General features: G+C 39.9%; 2 protein-coding genes across 4 annotated transcripts; one reads left to right on the plus strand and one right to left on the minus strand.

The window, feature by feature from the left end:
- Positions 1-1038: 1038 nt before the first annotated feature.
- LOC108238668 (1-phosphatidylinositol 4,5-bisphosphate phosphodiesterase delta-1) lies at positions 1039-9080 on the minus strand. Of its 2 annotated transcripts, none has more exons than XM_017420918.3 (15): positions 8828-9080; positions 7249-7407; positions 6433-6661; positions 6010-6139; positions 5023-5251; positions 4155-4356; positions 3818-3962; positions 3583-3735; positions 3309-3467; positions 3082-3235; positions 2859-2975; positions 2548-2726; positions 2327-2459; positions 1736-1885; positions 1039-1515 (listed from the first exon to the last, which is right to left on the minus strand). In XM_017420918.3, the coding sequence occupies exons 1-15, from the start codon at positions 8859-8861 to the stop codon at positions 1424-1426; spliced, it is 2265 nt and encodes a 754-aa protein (XP_017276407.1). In that variant the 5' UTR covers positions 8862-9080; the 3' UTR covers positions 1039-1423. The 2 variants fall into 2 exon arrangements, with proteins under 2 accessions (XP_017276407.1, XP_017276406.1); XM_017420917.3 differs by lacking the exon at positions 8828-9080 and adding an exon at positions 7655-7786.
- A 211-nt stretch (positions 9081-9291) lies between these two features.
- Positions 9292-21295, plus strand: oxsr1a (oxidative stress responsive kinase 1a). 2 transcript variants are annotated; one of them, XM_025006922.2, is made up of 17 exons: positions 9292-9804; positions 11931-12043; positions 13123-13231; positions 13463-13604; positions 14321-14376; positions 14510-14619; positions 14729-14830; positions 15214-15347; positions 15435-15483; positions 15583-15648; positions 15762-15884; positions 16403-16438; positions 16605-16754; positions 17889-17988; positions 18074-18142; positions 18297-18361; positions 18489-21295. In XM_025006922.2, the coding sequence occupies exons 2-17, from the start codon at positions 12029-12031 to the stop codon at positions 18561-18563; spliced, it is 1401 nt and encodes a 466-aa protein (XP_024862690.1). In that variant the 5' UTR covers positions 9292-9804; positions 11931-12028; the 3' UTR covers positions 18564-21295. The 2 variants fall into 2 exon arrangements, with proteins under 2 accessions (XP_024862690.1, XP_017276323.1); XM_017420834.2 differs by lacking the exon at positions 9292-9804 and adding an exon at positions 10986-11209.
- The last annotated feature ends 53 nt before the right edge of the window (positions 21296-21348 follow it).

Here is a 21348-nt window from a genome sequence, read left to right on the forward strand (position 1 = left end):
TCCATTTGCATGGAACACGTTGCAAAAAGACTGGAAACTAACTGAACTTATCTCACTGAGCACTTGAGAAGGCTTCTTTAAATTGCAACAGTTTTAAAATAATTCTTTGAATGGCATTTTAATTGTGCCTCTTGGCCAGGACTCCCTTGGAAAAGAGGTTTTTAATTTCAATGGGACTTTCCTGGTGAAATAAAGGTTAAATAAATAAATAAATTTGTAATCTAGTTAATATATTTTTGTATAATGGTGGCAGTTGCAGCTATTTCCACAGAACAATCTCTATCCTGACCTGCTGATTTGAAATCCACACACAGGTAACAGGTAAAGTGTATCCAATTCATTACTAAATAAAATATGTAATAAGTTTCACCTCCACCATGCTGGAACCTCATGCCACACCTTTGCCACCTTAAGAAAAAAAATAATAATCTTGATCCGCTGCTGCTCCTTGTTAACAAGCTATTTGAAGTAAATAGAAAAGACTATGCAGACAATAATTATGTTCTGGAAAAATACACGAAACAAATGAATCAACTAATTAAACAAACCATAGACCCAGTGAAGCTAGTTTAAAATGTAGAATTAAATTAAAACTTCTTGGGAATGCCTTAGCATTTTCTAAATTTTCTTTATTAAATTCCTGCCTTTTTGTGATCACTTTAAATTAAAGTGGAGGAACTTCAGCCTGGGCTGCCTAGACTTCTGTAGAACCTGTTCCTGAACTTTCTTTTATTGACACTGTGTACGAAGGGTGTGTCCACCCAAAGTTCACTTGTAATAACTTTATTCCTTGTAATGATAGGAGCTCAGCTTAAAAAAAACAAAACAAAAAACCTGTCTTGTGTCGTATGCATTAAGTAAACTGGTTCACGAATGTCCTGAAGGTTCTTACTGAGCTGCAGGATTTGTCTTTCTTAGAGAACCGTACTGTGTTTAGGAACAAACCGGATATAAATACAGTACTATGAGCGCAGCTGGACAGTTGTTTCTTCATAAGCAATACCTTTTTCAGTGTTAGAGGAAAGAAAACAATGCACATACAGATGTTTGTGTTCAGTGTATTATTCTTGATTTACAAACAAATCAATTATATGTCATGGCTACAATGACTAATTAAAACATTGCTTTCATGTCGACTTGGTTTTCTAAAAAAAATGATGATCTGATTAAAAAAAAGACAAAAAAAAAATTGACCAAAAATTAGGGACGAGTTAAAATCCAATGCAAACACTGTAGAACTGTTTCTGCGACGTGATTAATGACCAAACTGTCCCTCAACATAGGCAAGATTATCATATCATTGCTGCCGTCACATCAACTACTGGGATAGAGCTAATAAGTTAATCTAAAAGAAAACGTAAAAAATAAAATAAAAGAACTAAAACATGGCTTTGTTGAACGAAGCCCCCTGTAGTCTGATGTCTCATTCTCCGTCGAGGACCATGATGTGAACAAAGAGTCCAGCTGAAGGGAGAAGGTCTCCGGTTTTATTGAACAGAGGCATGTGTCTGTATCCTGTGGAGGCACAAAGCAGCTGCAGTCAGCCATCAGAAAACAAGAATACCAAGGCCTCTTTGTACAGTGCGCAAACTAAGATCTCTACTGCTTCCCCAAATTTGGAAAAGTTCCTTTTTCTGTTCCTTTATAGACAACATAGGCGTGTCAGTGGTTTCACAACACTGTGTTACTGCGACAGGGAGGGGGGAAAAGAAAAGAAAAAAAACAAAAAACTCACCCATTTTTAGGCTGTTGAAAGGAAGTGTGTACTGTCCGACAAACTCATTATCAGACGTAGTGTCGTAATCCTTGATGACAAAGCGAACGAGTGCCAGCTCCGGCACGTACACATCAAACTGGAAGTTCTCATTCCAGGCTGGGTTAAAACCTTTCACACAGAAGCAGAAACGTGCCATCAGAAATGAGATGCATCGCTGACATCGTGCATCATTTCATATCTTACGTCCAGCACGTTGCAGGAGCTGTCTGGTAATCTTTTACATTTCGTCGCGTTTCCTTGAAGGCATTCTGACAGCTCCCAGAGGGCACTGATGCGCTTGATACATTATGTGTGTTACGTGTCAGCGTGAACAACAATGAAATGTGCAACTGACTCATCAGTCAGGCATTTGTGGTATTTTAACCTAAAGCCACACAAAACACTGACACGTAGGACTGCCTGCTTTATCATGAATATTTTAAAGGAACGGGCCATAGAAACATAAAAAAAATAGAAAAATACAAAAGAAAAATCCACAAAACAGACCCAACAAAGCAAAGTTAGCTAAAACATCACAGACTGCATGTATTAAAGAGCTTAAGAAGTTACCATTGTTATCAACAGTACTGGTCACTTTCTTTGCAGTATCAGCCGGCACTCCATAGATCTGCACTTTAACATATGGGTCCACAATGGAGGATTTCTTCTTGTTCACTTTAGGCAGCTGCTGAGCTGATATAACCTGGTGGCAGACAGAGACAAAGACTTCAAACAGGTTTTTACTGCGAATGCTTGCGAGAGAATGTTTATCTTCGCGCTCATGAGCTCACCATGATGTGCAGCGTCTTGTGCTTCAGCCACTCTCCTCGGGTCAGAGTGATCGGGTCGAACTCGGTGGCGCTGTCCCTCATGTAGGCCGGTTTGAGGACGTAGCCGCTCTTGCCGTTGACCAGGAATCTGCCCTGGTTCACGTCCATTTCTGCGCAGTCTGTCTGGAAATTCAAGGCAACTGAGAGAATAATGAAAGAGAATGCAAGAAATGCGATGAATGAGATACGAGGCCATCAGCCATCGGTGATTCCCGATGACTGCTGTGTTATTATCAGAGGGTAATTCCATTTTTCTGTAGGGTTTTTTGCACCTATTTGGCAGCCAGCATTCCACAGTGGTACTGGATTGTAATTTGAGGAGTCGGTTCTTGAGCCTGAGGGATAAATGCGGCTCAGTTTCTCCACATTATGACGGATGTAGGCGTTTACTGCAGAAAACACAGAGTAAACCAAAGAGTCATGTACAAAGCTGAACGAAGGTTTCTCATTGTGAAGAGGCAGAGTTTAGGCACTATCGGAGACATTTTTCTTTACCCGACTCTTCTGCCAGATTCACGGCCTTTCCCTCCTTAAAGGATGACATCTCGTAAAAGCTCTGGTTTTTCCTGGCATCCTCAAAGCTGTTAAAATGGACGCTCCTACAGTAGATCACCATGTCGGACAGCTCTTTGGCTAGTTTCAGCTTTTTCTTTAAGACATGAGCAAAATTAGACGCTTGTTAAAGCGCTGATTCATGTGCACACCAATGATGTCACACCTACCTTGCTCTTCTTCTCCTTTTGCTCATCTTCCTCTCCTTCATCATTTGACTCCTCCTCCTCAGTCACGTCCGTGTCATAAGCAGCTGCTGCCACCTCTGTGAAGCTGACCTCCAGTTTGTTTAAACGCTTTCCTTTGATCAGGAACTTTCCTTTCAGCTCCTGGAAGGCGGTGTACACACATGCCCAACATTGTAACGCTCTGTGAATGACATCCTCCCCCACCACAGCTTTTCTCCACGAGCTTCTCGATAAAACAAGCCGAGTGGATACCAACCTCAGGGGATGGGAAGTTTTTGGGCATGTCGTCGCCCAGGGGAGAGGTGACGAGCGCGCTCCCCAGGATGGAGCTCATGTGTTGGGCCATGACTTTCTGCTGCTCCACACTGCAATGGTTCTCCAAGGAGAGGATAACCGGATAATCGGATGTCTGGGGGTGGGTACACAACCAGAACAAAAGAGTTAATGGAGGCCATCCAGTTCAATACAGAATCCTACCTGATGTTACACACCTTAAAGGCATTCTCCTTGATGGCTTTGATAGCATCTTTGAAGAGGATCTTTGAGGTTAGGGTGTAACCGTGGTAGATCACTGGCTCATTCTCTGATCCATCCCAGCAGTCCAGCTCCACACAGCGGCAGCCCTTCAGCAGAGCTCTGACAGTCATACTCATCATTAGTGATGCAATGTGTGTGTACTGTGATGTTGCAATTAGTGTAGCAATGTCACTAAACTTTGGCACAAAACAAAAATGCTCCTGACATAACAAGGTAAAGTCTATTTTGATGTGTAGGTTTCATCTGCAGAAGCTGAAGTCGTTCGGCTCACCAAGACAGATGATTTGTTACCTGGCGTAAGCCTGCGTGCTGCTGGGCCCTTTGAGCTGATCTTCCATGAGGTAAGTGTTGTGCGAGGAGGAGATGAAGTAGTGGTTGAGAGGCTGCTGCATGTCCTGGTACACCTCTGCGTGCTCAGGATTGAGAATCATGGCTTCCGCATTGTGAAGGTAAATGAGGAAGCCATCTTTGGAGAGCAGCTTTTTCTCCTTGACTGGAAGGACACAAAGACAAGTCATAAATTTACTGATGAAGGATGTAACTCTCACCAGCATGTCTTCTTATGAGAATTTATATGATCATTGTTTGATACTGTAGTCCAGGATAAAACATTGCTGATGGTAAAATTGGTCTCTTTTGCTCAAAACAGTGATAAAAGCTTCATAGGCGTAAAAATGTTAGGGAACCACTGAAGATTAAGTGTGTAAAACAGTAATACCATATATTCATAAAACAATAAATAAATAATGGCTTATATTACTTCAGTTTTATGGTACACTTGTCACCCAGAATCTTTTTGAATCAAAAGCTTGTTGACCAGCATGATAATCTGCCTTGGAAAATACTCAGGTTTTTGGGGGGGAGGTTAGAGGTGCAGTAATATAAAGCACTAAACCGTGTGCATTATGAGTTTCTGCATCGTTTACAATAATAACCTCTAAAGTAGATCACGCTGGCTTTGTCCAATTCACAGAGTAGCAAACTGAGATCTGTACTCTTATCCTAAAATTAAAAATACACCAAAATGCTAAAAATACCATTAATTTCAGACTTTTCTTCTAAATCATCAGACATCTATTTAAATAAAGAGAAAACCACAGCAGAGTTTTAAAGCTAAAACATCCCACCCCAGGGTAAAAAAACCTGATGAAACACTAACCGTGTTCATCCGGCTCAAACGTCTCAATGATTCGTTGTCCATCAGCCAGAGTGGCTTTCTCTCTCTGCTCCTTCATCAGGAAGTCCACCAGGTTTTTGGCACTCATGAAGCCCGTGTTCTGAGCGTACTCCCCGTAGATGACGTCAATTTCCTCGCGCTGGGTCAGCAGGTTGTAAAAATGTTCAATCTCTTTCCCAGCCAGGTATCCAGAGTTTGATGTGTCACATTTCTGTGTTGGGGAAATGTTAACGGTTAACATTTAGTCAGTCCAAACTAAAACCAAACCAACGAAGTAGTAATAAAGGTGGCAGGGTTTTGTCAAAGTAGGTTGAAAAGCAGTTATTTTAACAAATAAGAGACATAATGAGGTATATCCAACCAAAACAATACAAAATTATGTTTTCACACACAGATGTAAACCCTAACTTTCCTAGCTAAATCTATTTTAAACTAAAAAAATCAGTGTTTTTAAGCAAAACACAGATCTCAGAATGTCCACAGTGAGGTCTACCTTTGTCTTGATGGATAAAAGTGATAGGACATAAAATGTTAGGTGTCATTTGTGAACGTAACTATATTGTTGTGTTCCTGTGGTTCTATCACCTGTTGATAAATGACTATTATTGACGAAATGTTTTCTGAGTGATCATTCAATAAGATATTTGATTTCAGCTTGTGTCTTTTCCGTTTATACACAGATTCCTTAAATTAATATTAGAAAACGAAACAAAAATCTAAAAGTTCTCAATTATCCTTCTTTGACATCTTTTGAAAACCTGTAAAGTTTTTCTCCCTATTTTTGCTCCTCAGAGACTCAGAGTTTTGTAGATGTTGATTTTTTTTAACCACATCACCTTTGTAAAATAACAGTATTGTTGTTATTAGCATTAATATTGTTAGACCCCATACTGACCCTAACCTGCCTTCATACCAGTGACTTTTTGAATGTGCTGCAGGAATGGACGTATATTAAACTATCGGCATCACCTTGAAAAGGAACTCAGCGTAGTCGTCATCCAGGTTCATGTTGATCAGCTTCAGGAAGCTCTTCATCTCCGACTGAGACAGCTTATCATCTTTGTTTTTATCTGCTTTCCTCAGGCAGCTGAAGATCCAGCTGTGACAGTTTTGATGTAAGGAGGCGATACGAAGAGTTTCTGTCAAACTGCCTAATTCTCAGCAGAAGGGCTGTAAGAACAAGTTTTACAAGTAAAACGTTAAAATATATGGAGATATTTTAAGCAAATACATAGATAATGCAAAAACCTGTTTCACAAATTACCACATGCCTAAGTAAAGTTTTACTGTGTGTGTGTGTGTGTGTGTGTAGAACAAGAGATCATAAATACAGGTTGATGAGATGTTTCNTTTGGGGGAGTTTCTGTAACTCAAATGTTAATTTAAGGATACTGCTCTGCTTTCTGCTGCCGGCTCTGGTTGTTTATGCAGGTGATGAGTTTCTGCAGGCTTTTCACCCACTGCCCAGCCTCCTCCTCTGAGCTGGCGATCAGGTCCAGGTTCTTCTGGCGGCCCTTAAACATGATGGAGAAGCAGCGGCCCTCCACCTGCTCCTCCGTGTTCTTCTTGAAACCCTCCGACTGACGCCCAATTTGCACTGCTGAGATGTTGGAAACTGGAACTAAAAGTGGGGGGAATAAAGACACACTTTTTATTATTTTTTGCATTGTTTGTTCTGCGAAAGGTTTTTGGCGTTTTTGAGCATTAGTGAGCTGCTTTCTTTGTGAACAAGAGATTATCTCCGCTTTTTTTTTTTGAAGTCTGCAGTTACTTAAGTGCAGTGCTGTTTTATGCATCTTAGCAAATACGACTAAAACAATAAGGTATCACTTGAAAATAGTTTGTGGATGTAATACAGGACGAAAATACTATAACAAGACCTATTTTAGGACACTCCTACCCTCACTAAAATATACTATCCCTACAAACACAACCTCTGAACCGATATCATGAACAACTCAATTGTGTGTGATAAGACTAAGGCCGTTCAATCAAAAACCTACTTTACAACTTTATAACTGATCCATCACTCTTATAGCCCATGAGGGGAAATCGGTCTGAGGTGAAATGTTATCAGAGATAGTTTGAGGTGTGTCAGCGTTGAAAACACGAGTTTGGTGTTGCTAAGTAATAAAAAGTCAAAAGTAACGAAAATGTGTAAGACTCGTGTATTTAGGTGTGCAGGTGGGACGCAGGGGCAGCACTCACAGGTCTGGCTCGACTTGAAGGGTTTCTTGGACTGGCGCCAAATGGTCTTACAGTCGTCCTGCAGTTTTAGAAATCGAGTCTTCTTCCAGGACTGGGACCGGACCTTGAGGAGGTCTCCACCAGTCAGGAGGAACTGGAGGTCCGGATCACCCTCCATACCTGAGAAAAGCAGGAAAATTCGAGACCGATTACAATCCAAACCCACCGAGATGAATCCAGTACACCTGCAAAACCACCTTCCCCATTTGTCTGCGTTAATTTCAAAGCTGAAAACTACCAGACTGATTAGAAGCCTCAACGTTTCATAGGAGAGATTAATCCTGAACACAAGCTTGTTGTCTGACCCTAGATAACAATGTAGTACCACAAGCTTCCAGATTTCAAAGTCAAAGTTTTTGCAACATACCTAGAAGTCTAGCACTTATTTGTATGGTCTTCTGGCTGGAGGCATGGTGAAGTAATTCCTCAGACTTGCTGAGTTTAGGCTGTTTCTGCACGCATGACATGCTGCTGCTGCTCTCATGTACTGAAACACTACCAGAGACAGCCGGGAGTCTGCAGAAGGGCGTGGACTGACCCCGGAGTTTACTTATTCTGCAGGACTTCCCTCTCAGACAGTCAGCTGACACCGACTTCAGCTCAATAAACACCAGACACCACGCAGAAAGCCGCAGTAAAGTTCCGGAGAGTTTAAAGTACCCTCAGGTGTTATTTCAAGCTAAGATAAATAAGAGTAGATCTGCCGGCAGTGTGTTTGTAAAGCAGGCTCTGCTCCATGGTAAGTTTAAAAATTAGCTAGGAGGCGGGGAATTTACAAAACATTATATATTATCGTAGCAGAAGCCAGCTAATAATTAACTACGACAGAAATCATTGACAAAACATTACCTGCGCAGCCAGGACAAAACCTACAAATGTTTAAAATGTAGCTAGTGACATTTTAAAGCGTAAAGCACATTAGTGACGCGTGTGTCTTTAATCTGAAGACTGTAAATAACAGCTAGGGTTCATTTTAAAACCTCGGTGTTCTGGCGCCCCCTGGCGGTGACATGGCGATACTTCCGGTCGCTGAGATTTATCAACGTAGTTCGGTTTTACTCGTTTTGTTTTTGTTTTTAAAGCACACATCGAAGAGAACTGGACTAAAACAACGAATGAAAGTCGAGAAGGGCGAACTTTGGTCCCCTCCTTTTCCTCCTGCTGAACAAGAGGTGTTTGTCTAAATAAACTAGGTGCTGTTTTGGTTTGGCAGCGTTTGCTTGTGATTGCAACAAGGAGAAACGAAGATGCCTGAACGCGGCCACACCTTTTGGCCGAGAAAACTGAGCTTATATTCATATATTTATATACACAAACTGCTGTGGGACTTTTTCTTATTTGAACAGGTAAAATATCCACAGTCTAAGAAGAAAATTAGATTGATTGAGTTTAAATGCGAGGGTGGGAAAACACACTAAAAATGCCTCCTATATTTGCTCTCTGTTGAAGAGCTCTTAAAGTGGCTACACCCATGAGATGCAAAACACAAGTTCATCAAGAAAACTAAACATAATTAAAAAAAAAAAAAGATAAAACTTACCTGTCAGTTTCTTTTCAATCCCATTCGTTTCCATTTCCCCGTTTTAACTGATTTTTTATCTTCTTTTGCCGGAATTTATTTTAGTATTTTCTTTTTTATTTTTATTTATTCTTTTTGCTCCCTGTTTCCATGTGCGCAGTTTGGGGTGGGAAAAGGGCCGAAAGTGAGAATTTTATGCAGGTAAAGGGATAACGAGGACAAGCCACCCAAACGCAGCCTCGCAGGTGAGTAAATGGTGGTAATGTGAACTGAGGCAGGCACTGCTGCAGGCTTCAACACCGGTTTGACGAGCCTGCCATTCAGCCTGCTCTGCTGATGTCACAACAGGGTAGGGTTACACCTTCCCCTGCCTGTGCCATCATGCACTGCACAGGTTAACGTGACCTTGTTGCCAGCAAGATAAGTATGTTTCATTATTACTATTACAGTACCCCCCTCCCCTCATTTTTTTGTAGTGAAACATATCTTTTCAAAAGCTTGAGTGAGGACACGAGAACACAATCAGAGCCAACTCTTTTCTAAGAAGAAACAATATGAATGAACTGGGCAGGGAAACAACTCATAATACAGTGCGAATTTAATATCTACACTCCAGCTGGAGCCTTTGGCAAATGTATTATCATGTGAGCACCTGCCCCTCCTTTGCACACAAGGTAAATATGATCAGAGAGTCTTCTTCCAGCAGAGTTGGTGTAAGGCCGGCTCACAGAGGTGTCTGTATATTTTGAGGATATTGGTGACAGTGAAAGTGACAGATTAAGTCTTCACTTCCTTTTTTTTTCGTGCAGCTTTGTCTCGGCAGGATAATAGCCCTGCAATCAGAGGCGTGCGGGGCTCTCAGCACTTCCCTTTCAGGCCTGGCTTACCCTCAGCGCACCGTCAGCACCATGATGACTGAGCTTTAATGCAGCACCAGAAGGGGAGAACTTTCTGACTGGGGTAGACCACCGCCCCTAAAATCTACAGAGTTCAGAGAAGTGAGCGGGAAAACAGAGCGTTTGGGGCCACACTTATGTGTCTTTTATGGCCATTGCTTATGTGCACACAAACAACCACCAGAAATGTACATTTTACAGTTAAAATGTGTTCTTTACCTTGTGGTTTATACACTAAAACACACTTTAAATCAAACAATTTGATCTAAATTTTTCAGCAACATAAATTAGTGAGGTGTGGTGAGAAAAAACCCCAACAACTTATAGATGAAGAAGTGTATTTGCTTGGAGTGTGGTTGTAAAACAAGCAAGAACAGGCCCAGGTGTTTCCTCACATACCACTGATGCCATCCATAGCTGCGCTGCTTTTCCTCACCTCTCAGAGTGCTGCTTCACTGCCACAGATCATGTAGCTCTGGTGTTGCCAAACAAAACATGCAAAAAGAAAGAAAAAGCTAAGAAAGGCACAATCTCCAATGCCCAAATGAGCATGTCTAAACTGCAGCAGATATTTTACTTTTACTTTAACTGGACAAAGTAAAGGTAGTGTAGTTTGCAGCAAAGTGCATTCGTCATCTGGTTTACATAAAAATATTCAAATGAGTAACATTACAGATGATACTTTTTTACTAATTATTCAGATAACCTTCCTAAGCATATCAGATTGTAACTCTTAGCAGTGTGTTTAGAGTCCAGTAGTTTGTTGAAAAGAGATAGATAGATAGATAGATAGATAGATAGATAGATAGATAGATAGATAGATAGATAGATAGATAGATAGACGGATGGACAGAAAAGAAATGACCAATGACAATTGTGCATACATTCAATAAGACTATGCAAACTATCATAAAAACTGTAAAAATAGGACTCAAACTGTGCAGAAACTCACTTAGAGTGCAAAATATGATTAAAACTACGCAAAACAGAGGCAACATTGATTGCCATCAGTCTCCCATATAAAAAATGTACTGATGGAAACAACGCCCTCTAGTGGCAGAAAAGATTTTACTGACGTGAAAGTGAAATATTTTTCCCGTAAATACTTTAGCATTTCAGCTAAATATTGTTAGTGAGCAGTTTCTTAATGTTCTGACTCCACCTGGGTATGTTATTTGTGATTTTTTTTTTTTTGTTTTGTTTTATTTTTAACATTTGCCTCGCTGAAGATGGCCACATTTGGCTCCTCCCCCTGGGTCTGTACGTAAGGCGTTGCGTCAGTCGCGCGTAAAGTTGTGTTGACAGGGGCGGTAGTAGCAGGAGTTGTCAGCGGAACAGCAGAAACCAGCTTCACTCGACCCGAATGGAGTAATCTTACACATATCATTCTACCCAGCGCTTTTGTTACTGCCGTTTCATATTGTTTAGGAAACAAATATGGCAGAAGAGCAGTCCTCTCAGTCCTGGACGATCGACAGGGATGACTATGAACTCAATGAGGTGATAGGTGAGTACTAGCTTAGCTTGTTAGCATTAGCCTCCCCTGGCTTTACTGCAGTGTTGGCTGTCAACTGTTACTAGCCTTACTGGCTGTTAGCAGTATAAGTATGTAGCTAACAAAAGTCAACCCGGAGCTCAACCAGGAGCCTGGTAGTTTCCCTCTGGCGAGGCCAGTGGCTCCTACAAGTTGGAAAGCTAAAGTAGGACTGTCTCCTAGCCGACCAACAAGAAGCTAAACGGCTTGCTAATGCAGTGTAGCCGGTGTTGTCCCGAAAAGAAAGCACCCCTGTTGAAGGCAGTTTAGTTTTTTAGTTTTGTATGTTTCCACAAATAGATTAGGTGAAAGTTGGAAGTGGCAAACGCACTCTTGTTTTCACTACCCCGCACAATAAAATCATATTATTTGGTGTAAAACCTTTAACTCCGCGAAGAGTCATTGTTGGAGAGGGCGGATCTTTGTACTCAAATTATAGTTTCTAAGAAGCCTTTCTTTGTACAAGTTTAAAAGTGGTGATGAAAAATGATTTGTTTTATGTCATAAATAATGTTAGCTGCATTACAAAGTGTCCTATATGAATGCTGATCACAGTGGAGTTTGACAAGAAAACAAACATGATCTGAAGTATTAGACTGTTTTAGAAATTTTCTGCAAAAAATGGAGTCCACTTTAAAAAAATGTTTTATTATATTCTGACTACTGGTTCTTCTTCTTGTTCACGTTTCCTCAGGGAGTGGAGCCACTGCAGTTGTCCAAGCAGCGTACTGCAAGCCGAGAAAGGAGAAGGTGGCCATCAAACGCATCAACTTGGAAAAGTGTCAAACTAGCATGGATGAACTGCTGGTATGAAATTATTGCAAAATGGAAGACTATCTGAATGTATGCACATGTGTATGCGTTTATCTGTGTGAACGTAGCAGGGAATGTTGTGGATTGTGGCTTCAAATCAAAACCAGATTGAAGGTTTAGTGCTTCAGAAGCTGCTGAATACTGGAGCTCATTCCAAACTATCAAGCTCATATGTATCAATCAGTCTCTTAATCAATCAATGCTTTATTAATCCCAGAGGAAAATTACACGTATCACACAAAACTAAAATGTGTGTAAAGTCATTATCCTATGGTTTAGCACTCATGCCATTACAACAACAACAAAAACATCACAGAAAAGCTTTATATTGTTATATTTTGCACAGTGAACAGTAAGGGTTTGTAGTTTTTCCCCCATTGTGCACTTTTCTCGCTTGATGAATTGTGATTACAAAAAGCGTTTTTGTGATTTACCAGTGCAGCAAACAACATTAAGGGTGGACTTAATGATCCGGTAATTGCCTTAGAAAATTGGGTTGTGAAGCGATCACAGTGCGGGGAATGTTAGCAATTGTTTAATCCTGTGAAATAAATACCTCACAGGTCACGACTGTGCTAAATCCTCTAAACCTATTATTGCATTATTAAAGGTAATATGACAGCTGGACATTTTAAATGAGCTGTAGAAGTACTTCAGTGTACCTTTTTTTGTCCTTTTGAACAGTGTATGGTAGAGGAGATCATCAGAAGTTGTTTGGTTTTGTTTATCTATTATTAACCTTATCATTTTTTGCTGATTACTGCATTTCAGACATTGTCAAATATCAATATTAGTGTCTGTTGTCAAATGTAAACATTTAGTTACAATGTTCTATCTTCTAATGTCCTCAGCTACACAGTTATGCTGACATATATAGGTCCTGAATCCAGGTCTGTTTGTAAACTAGACTGAAAAGGATTTTGTGATTGAAAAGATTAAATCATGTCACTGAGATGCAGTTTGTGTGTGAAAATATTCATATATATATATTTAGATAAAATTTGAAGTCGCCTGCTAAATTTCTTTTTTATTGGGTGACCTTTTCTTACATTTTTCTTTCCTTTTTTGTGTAGAAAGAGATTCAGGCTATGAGCCAGTGCCACCATCCAAACATTGTGTCTTATTATACCTCCTTTGTGGTGAAGGATGAGCTGTGGCTGGTGATGAAGCTGCTCAGTGGGGGTGAGTGCTTTAATACTAAAGAAACCTGCTGCCGAATTTACTGGCTTTTGTGCAACTCTTATCTTTATTTTGCACTATTTTATTCTGTCACATATTCCTTTTATCTTCAAGTAATCACAAGCTTGAACTCATAATGAAGTTTAATGTATTGCAGTCACGCCTCTGCATAGGTTCAGGAGGTCCAAGAAGTTATGTCAGCGTGTCTTGTGACAAGCCTTTGCCCTTTCTCAGGCTCTGTGTTGGACATAATCAAGCACATCATCTCACGTGGTGAGCACAAGAATGGAGTGTTGGACGAGGCCTGCATTGCTACGATCCTGAGAGACGTCTTGGAGGGACTGGAGTACCTTCACAAAAACGGGCAGATTCATCGGTGAGTTGTAATGATGCATCATGGGGTAGATGGTGACTTCACTGCCGTCTGACGTCAGTCAGGCTCTGAGCTTTTCCTCTCTGCATTTGAGTGTGCAGTTTCAACCAGATCTCACTCTTTCAATATTTAATACTGTGAAAATGCATAATTGAGGAGGTTTACTTTACATAAAAGTTTCCTACAGGAGCACAATGAACCTCCTCTGACGACGGGGACTCGTAGTATGATGAGTGCAGTTGTTACAAATGAACAGACTTCCCATTCACTAAAAGGGTTTTCTTATTCATATAGATTACATGTAGAAAAAATAATAAGTTTTGTCAGAAAAATAAAATGCAGCCATCTGATTAGCTGGTAAATTTAGGATACCTTTCAGTTTTGTTCATTTTTGGGAGAAGTTCAGTAGATTGAGAGCGACAGTAGCTGATTGGACTCAGATGATATGAGTAACTCACTTAAATCTAATCAGGGAACATAGTGCAAGATAGGCTGAGGCCTGCTTGATTTTTCCCAGTTCTTTGTGTGTAGTTTGGTCTTAGTGTGCATACAGAAAACAAGCAGATTCAGTTGAAATGACTCAAAGCAGCAGCTTTAACATGTTTCTACGAGTAAGAAGTGATTACTTGGAGCTGATTCATGCCTGTTTTGACACAGTCACTGACTTGTGACATTTCATCTGTTCACAATGATGTAATTCTTCTTCTCTTCCCTCTCAGGGATCTAAAAGCTGGGAACATTCTTCTTGGAGACGATGGCTCAGTGCAGATTGCTGGTATTGTTTCATTTCTTGCCATTTACTGAATGAATCAAATTAAATTTAACACACCAAGATCTGGTTGAAAATATGGATTTTGTAAAACGAATATATTTACTTTTGTACACATATTCAAAATGAAACACTTCAGACTTTGGTGTGAGTGCCTTTCTTGCCACTGGAGGAGACATGACGAGGAATAAAGTTCGGAAGACGTTTGTTGGGACACCGTGCTGGATGGCCCCAGAGGTCATGGAGCAGGTACAAGTGCTTCTCTCCCTCTATTCTGTTATATCTCTGTTATGCCCACCTGAGATTCTTTTGAAGTTATTAGAAAACGTAATTCATGTGTCTTTATTGTGGTCTGCAGGTCCGTGGCTACGACTTCAAAGCAGACATTTGGAGTTTTGGGATAACAGCCATTGAACTGGCCACCGGGGCTGCACCGTATCACAAATACCCACCAATGAAGGTAAATGTGCATAAGAGTTTTATGACAAATAATATATTTGTATTTAAAATATTTTCCTGTTTAAAACAATAAGTATTTAAATAAAGCTTGAAAAAGTCAAATTTGTTTTTTTTTCCGCATCCTGTTCATTCAAACACTACAAACTGAAGTAAAAATAGAAAGTTTATCCCTGTAGCTGTCACAGTGTTTGATGTGTGAGGCAGCCATATTGGATTTTGAGTTCAGGGTTGGTCAGAACTTTGTGACTTTGGGGTTTGTTCCTGTTGATTTATTTTTTTTACATGGAATTAGGAAATTCTGACTTCAGAGTACAAACGAATCCCACCATATATGTATGTTTGCCGACTGAAGCTAATTTTAGTTTTTGACCTTTCTGTGTCCAGGTGTTGATGCTGACTTTGCAGAACGACCCCCCTACTCTGGAGACAGGTGTTACAGATAAGGAAATGCTGAAGAAGTATGGCAAGTCATTCAGGAAAATGCTGTCTTTGTGTTTACAAAAAGATCCTGAAAAAAGGTCAGTTAGTCTCAGACGCTTCATTCCCATCATATGCTCAGGTTGTGTCACAAGCATATCGAAGATCTCTCTGTCTTTAATATTCAGGCCGACTGCCGCTGAACTGCTCAAGCACAAGTTCTTTACAAAAGCCAAGGTGAGCTGTGTATTACTGTTATGAAAATAAAATCAGTTTTTGCATACTTAAAACAAAAAAAACCCCATTCTGCAACAAATCTTTGTCTCCCTTTGGCAGACCAACGAGTTCTTGCATGAGAAGCTCCTAATGAAAGGTCCCACAATATCAGATCGATCTAAAAAGGTTTGACACTTCACATCACCAATGTTTTCGTAAAATTCAGTACTGTGGGGATAAAGTGAACTGAAACGTTCAGGGTGTGTTGACTTCGGACTTTTCTTTAATCCCGCATGTAGGTGCGTCGTGTGCCTGGTTCAAGTGGCCGTCTCCACAAGACGGAAGACGGCGGCTGGGAGTGGAGCGACGACGAGCTGGATGAGGAGAGCGAGGAGGGGAAAGCTGCTGTGGCAGCTCTGCGGGTGAGACTCTGCATGCCTGTGTCTTCTGTCAGCCCAGTTTAATTTATTGGGCTAATTCTGCGCAGCATCCTGTCGACTAGTGCTGTTCTGAACAACCCTTTTAAACAAGCAGGAATTTACTTTTGCTGAAGTCTTCTATTATTCACTTACCTAAAATCCCAAGATATCGTGTAGAAGATCATAAAACTCATTAAACAACATAGGCATGTTGTTTTCTTAGTGTTGTGCAAAACTCTTGAGTTTTATGTTGCACTTTTAAAAATGTAAAATCCACAACTGCATTTAATGAAATAAAGGTTAAACTGGCCCAAAAAACCTGCTTAAATCACTTTCAGTGTCTTCACATTTACGTGACGTCTGGGTGTGGGTTCTACTTTCCTCTGTCTTAACTGATATCCATTTTACTCTGTGTCAAATTTTTCTCAATCCTACAATACTCCCGTCAGTTCATATGCTGAGGGGATGAAAGAATAATTGCATGTATTTGATCCTGACAATCTGTCATGTCCATTCTGCAGTCACCCAGAGTGAAGGACGGGTCCCAGAATATGGAGGTGAGTCAGTTTGTAGTGGACATGACTTAAAGATCTTGATTTCTGTTATCAACCAACACGGAGCAATCTGCATGACCTTCGTTTGAGTCTCCTCAATTTGTTTCCCTTTAAAATATCATTCCTGTAAAGGGATTTATTTTGTGTTTACTTTCAATGTGTCTGTTAGCTTTTCCCACCAGGAGATGGCTCCACAACACATCTGCAGCCACCTGGTGTAGCGCACGAGAGACCTGCGACTGTGGATTCCTCAGGAGAGCAAGCTCCACCTCAGCCTGCCGCTCAGACAGCGAGCCCTTTACATGAGCTCATTGTCCCGGTAAAAACACATCTGAAAGAAAACTGCAAAAATATTTGCTTCTTGAAAGTATGGATTTAGGAAATGGCTGCAAAGAGGTGATATCAATGTTTTAGTAAAAGTTTTATATGAAAATTCATATTTGTAAAAAATAAATTGTAATCAAATCATTTTTACAAATATAAATCGTCACAAATCTTCTCCAGCCCCCTGCACATAGGAAGCGGTATGCTCTGTGTACGCCTCGGAGCAGAGGAGGGGGGCACACACTTTTGCCCGCGTTCAGCTCCGGTATATGGGAAATCGAAAAGGAAGTAGCTTGTTTTCCCAGCTGCAATTGTGTGTGTCAGGGCATCAAATAAAAGCAAAGGTATCGTGTTTACCGATGAGGAGGAAGAGGAGAAAATCAATCAGTAGAGGTGTACGTTTATAACCTTTGGAGATTTTATGGTCTTTCAGCCCCAGCTTCTGTCCAAAGACTGCCCCCACATTTATCTGAGACTGAGTGGGGAGAAATATGACAGATGTTGATGTTTTTGATGTTGTAACAAGAATCATAAAAATAAAAAAGCAAATTACTCCTGCAGAATGATCGACTCACTGTAAATAGTGGACACACAGTAGACACACAAACTCTGCTGCTTGTGTGTCTGATTCACCGAGGTGTGCACTGTGCTCATGTTAAAATATTGCTTTGCTGCCAGCATCACATACACACAAACGGGTTTTTGAGTGGCTCTCAAAGCTCACTGCTGCCTGTGTGTAGGGGCTTTCACCGAGACTGGTGTTTTCTGTTTAAGTCACGTGTGACAATATTATTATTTTTTTTAAATTATTATCATGATCTTGTTGCATTTTTTGTGTTTTCCTCTTTATATTTATTTAAAATGTTTGTACTGTTCTTACAGAGAAGACTGTGCTCATCTTGTTTATTTGTGTTGTATAACGTGGTTTAATGGAGGGGAAACTATTTTGGTCAAATCTCTCGTCAACCGCTTGTGTTTTTATCCTGGAGGTATACCAGTTTTATGATTTATTATTTTCTGTTTTTTCTACTTAAACATATGTTTGTTTTAGCCATTATTGTCATTTTCTTTGTGATACTTCTTGTTTTGATCAATTTTCTTTTATATTTTTCTTGCTGTGCCTGTCCAGGATCTAGCTGCCCCCAGGATTCCCATCAGCCTCGTGCTTCGATTGAGGAACTCCAAGAAGGAGCTCAATGACATCCGCTTTGAGTTCATGCCAGGCAGAGGTGAGGAAGCTCGGAGGTTCTTTGTTTATTTGCTCGTTCTGTTTTTCCACACATGAATCTTGTTTTTGCCTTCTTCTGTCACCAGACTCCGCTGATGGAGTTTCTCAGGAGTTGGTCTCAGCTGGCCTGGTTGATGGGAGGGACTTAGTCATTGGTAAGTTATCGAGTCAGTCAACAGCTTTTATATTTAATTTTATGGTCTAGAAATGTTAGTGATCTATTATCCAAATGCACTTTTGCAGTGTATGGTTTTTTAATATGAATAATGGTAATTTGATCAATAGACGTCTTTATTTTGTTCTGTCTAGTTGCTGCCAATTTGCAAAAGATTGTTGAGGATCCTCAAAGTAACAAAAACGTCACCTTTAAGCTGGTAAGTAAGTCTTAATACAGTGGCAAATATCTAGTACTAATATACAATATGACAAATTAATTTTTACAGTTTTTCACATTATTGGTATTTTTAAGAGTCTCATTTGTGACTTTTTCCTTTTTTTCAGGCATCTGGTGTGGAGGAGTCAGAGATTCCTGATGATATTAAACTGATTGGATTTGCGCAGCTCAGCATCAGTTAAGTCGAGCAGACCTGGCAACAAATGACAGAAACATACGATATTGCACAGCTGCATTGTAGTAAACTCCAAGAAACCACTACTGCCAAAGAGGGGGAGATGATGATAATGATGATGATTACAAAGAGGGAGAGAAGAAGAGGCTGGCAGAAGTGTGACACTACTGCAGGATGCACGAGGACCACACAGAGGGTTCAGTTCATCACAGGAATCACACTTGAAATGTTTACAGTGCGCTTATACAGTAAATGGAAAAAGAAATGCAATCAACCACATCAGCTCCTAATTTTCTTATTTTTAATTTCCTCCTCATACACAAGCACAATCCAAACCATCTCCTACCAGTACTGGAAATAATTGCCTTTTTGTAAATCAGTTGTGCCACAAAATTAAAAAGTGTCGTGCCACCTTAACATGGCACTTTATTCTACACTGAAATTTTAACAAGTGTAAGTTCAGCCTTAGTTAAAAAAAACAGATTACCAGTGTGTTTGGTAAAAAGTTAGATCTGTTATTGGTTGCACTCTAAATACATCTATTGAACAAATCTGTGAATATCCCTCAACATTTCTACAGATACTGTACCAAAATAGCTCATTTTCTGTTGTAATTCTACGAATTTAGATGCAGTTTTTGTGAAGTTAATAACAAAAAAACCCAAACCGAACCCACTCTCTTGTTTAAAGCAGCCAGAAGCAGTGCAAAGAATCCTTCACTCAACACTTAGTTTTATCAGAAGAATAATCAAGGAGTCCAAGCTCCTAATGTCAGCATCAACAGCTCGATTTACAACAGAACACACTGTTAATTGGTATTTTCTCGATGTAGTATAGACGGGTTTATTTTCACTCTGCCTGATATTCTTCTTCTATGCAATAGTGCTGTTCATTTCTTCATATGTGACCACTGGTTGCTTTTATTGCTTGTTTTGGTTTGCATAAAACTGCTTTTTGTGCGTGCAACTCGAAAGGAGTTCAAAAGCAGATTGGGCAGCTTTACGAAGTTGCTGCAGGAATGAAGTTTTCATAATTTTTAAAACTAAAATCACAAACAGTCAGACATTGGTAACTATTCCTTTTCTCTCTTTTTTTTTACACATACCTTTTTAAAATATTAATTCAGCCTTCTGATGATATTGATGTCCTAACACCTAGGAAGATTTCTGAATGCTCTGACTGCTAGTGAACTTCTGTGGAGGTGTGCATGCTCAAAAACTAAAAATGTTCTTCCAAAGTGAAATAAAGCTTACAGGGGCAGTTCACTCATATTGCTGTTCAAATTTCTTTTTGGCTTGCAGGTAGTTCTGGTGTTTTTTTTTTTTTCAAAGTTTGGCTGCCACAACAATACTGAGTCATGGCTGAAGCGGGCAGTGTTTTTGTCTTTTCACTCAGTGTTGGTTGAAATCCACCTTAAATTTATTGGTTTTCAGTGTCTTTGTTTTAATAGTGAAATATTTCAGTGTGTACTTGACTGACACGAGAGATTATACAAAGGTGCGGCGTCAGATAAAGAGATCCCAGGACTTTTTTTATTTGCCCTCAGCTGGTTCACACTTATTTTCCTAAAATATCTCTGCAACTATTCAAGGATAGTTGATAACTTTGGCACCAAGCTGCCAGCTTTCTTCATTTTTGTTCAGTGCCTTTACATTCAGTAGCTTTGATTTATTTATTTTGTGTATTTTTTTTTTTTTGTTTCGGCAAAATTACATAAACCTACTGGAACAGTTTAGTGAAAACTTTGTGCTCTTGTTGGCGAGCTGACATGCTAAGATGGTAAACTGAGCGGGGACAGCAGTCAGATTCTTGGTGTTTAGGTTCAGCTCAGTTTAGCTCCATAAAATTGACTTTTAAATCTTTTTGTTTTTCTTCTTTCGAATCAATTCAAAGCTGTCTGAAGGGGAAGAAGCCAGTGATGTTTTTTGTTAGTTTGTTCTGTTTGGTAAGTTGTTTTGAGAGAGTGCTGTAGTTTCTTTGCTTCAGAAACACACACCAACAGATCACCGTCATCACTCCCAGTGTAGCTGTCTGGCTGTTTTGTACCACGAGCAAAGGGCTGCGATCTAGCTCCTAGGTCAGGTACTGATGTTGTAAATGTACATGAGATGGCAACTCCACGCACGCGAGCATCATGAGTTTATACGTAACATGCCTCGAATGTTTTAGGTGTCAGACGAAAGCAACATTTTACTTGTAAATATTCTTCAAATGGATTCAGATTCATCTTGTTCGGAGCACAGCGGTCGACTTGTTTTGTAGTGTTTTTCCACTTTCTGCCTTTTCTCGGAGCATCATTAATCATGCACATATTATTAGTTCAGTTAGCACCTTATACAAGTATTAACATGCATAATTTGAAATTACTTTGCAGCGAGGGGGGGGCTTGTAATTACACACACTACTTTTGATGTCAATATTTTTCTCACTGAAACAGTCAAAGACGAAGTTTAACAAGTGACAGCTCCACATTTCTTTGCCTGTGTGTGTGTGTGTGTGTAAGAGTGTGTGATTAGAGGAAAAAAAATGACTGAACAAAGACTTTGTGCTGGAAGCCGGACTTTTTCTACATCTTTGCTTAATGACAAATTGATTGGCAGTCACATCCTATTTTATGAAATTTTCATATTACGTATTTTAAAATGTTTAATCATAAAATGTGTCTGCCCACAAATACATAATTTAAAGCAGAATACTTGTGATAAGGTGTAAAGGAAATTCCTCAATGGATTATCTACATTGTGCAACACAAAAAGCTGATTTGTAGTATTTGAATAAAGTCACATGATGGA

Source organism: Kryptolebias marmoratus, linkage group LG20, assembly GCF_001649575.2.
Source record: "Kryptolebias marmoratus isolate JLee-2015 linkage group LG20, ASM164957v2, whole genome shotgun sequence".
Taxonomy (NCBI): Eukaryota; Metazoa; Chordata; class Actinopteri; order Cyprinodontiformes; family Rivulidae; genus Kryptolebias; species Kryptolebias marmoratus.

What these genes read in the sequence shown, in the direction of transcription:
- LOC108238668 (XM_017420917.3), bottom strand. Translation starts at nt 7,754, where the DNA reads ATGTCATGCGTGCAGAAACAGCCTAAACTCAGCAAGTCTGAGGAATTA. An exon ending in AAAACTTCCCATCCCCTGAG is followed by an intron (nt 3,468 to 3,582) that starts GTTGGTATCCAC and finishes ACCGCCTTCCAG; the next exon opens with GAGCTGAAAGGAAAGTTCCT. An exon ending in GAATCTGGCAGAAGAGTCGG is followed by an intron (nt 2,976 to 3,081) that starts GTAAAGAAAAAT and finishes TGTTTTCTGCAG; the next exon opens with TAAACGCCTACATCCGTCAT.
- oxsr1a (XM_017420834.2), top strand. Translation starts at nt 11,140, where the DNA reads ATGGCAGAAGAGCAGTCCTCTCAGTCCTGGACGATCGACAGGGATGAC. An exon ending in GATGAAGCTGCTCAGTGGGG is followed by an intron (nt 13,232 to 13,462) that starts GTGAGTGCTTTA and finishes GCCCTTTCTCAG; the next exon opens with GCTCTGTGTTGGACATAATC. An exon ending in ACAAATACCCACCAATGAAG is followed by an intron (nt 14,831 to 15,213) that starts GTAAATGTGCAT and finishes TTCTGTGTCCAG; the next exon opens with GTGTTGATGCTGACTTTGCA.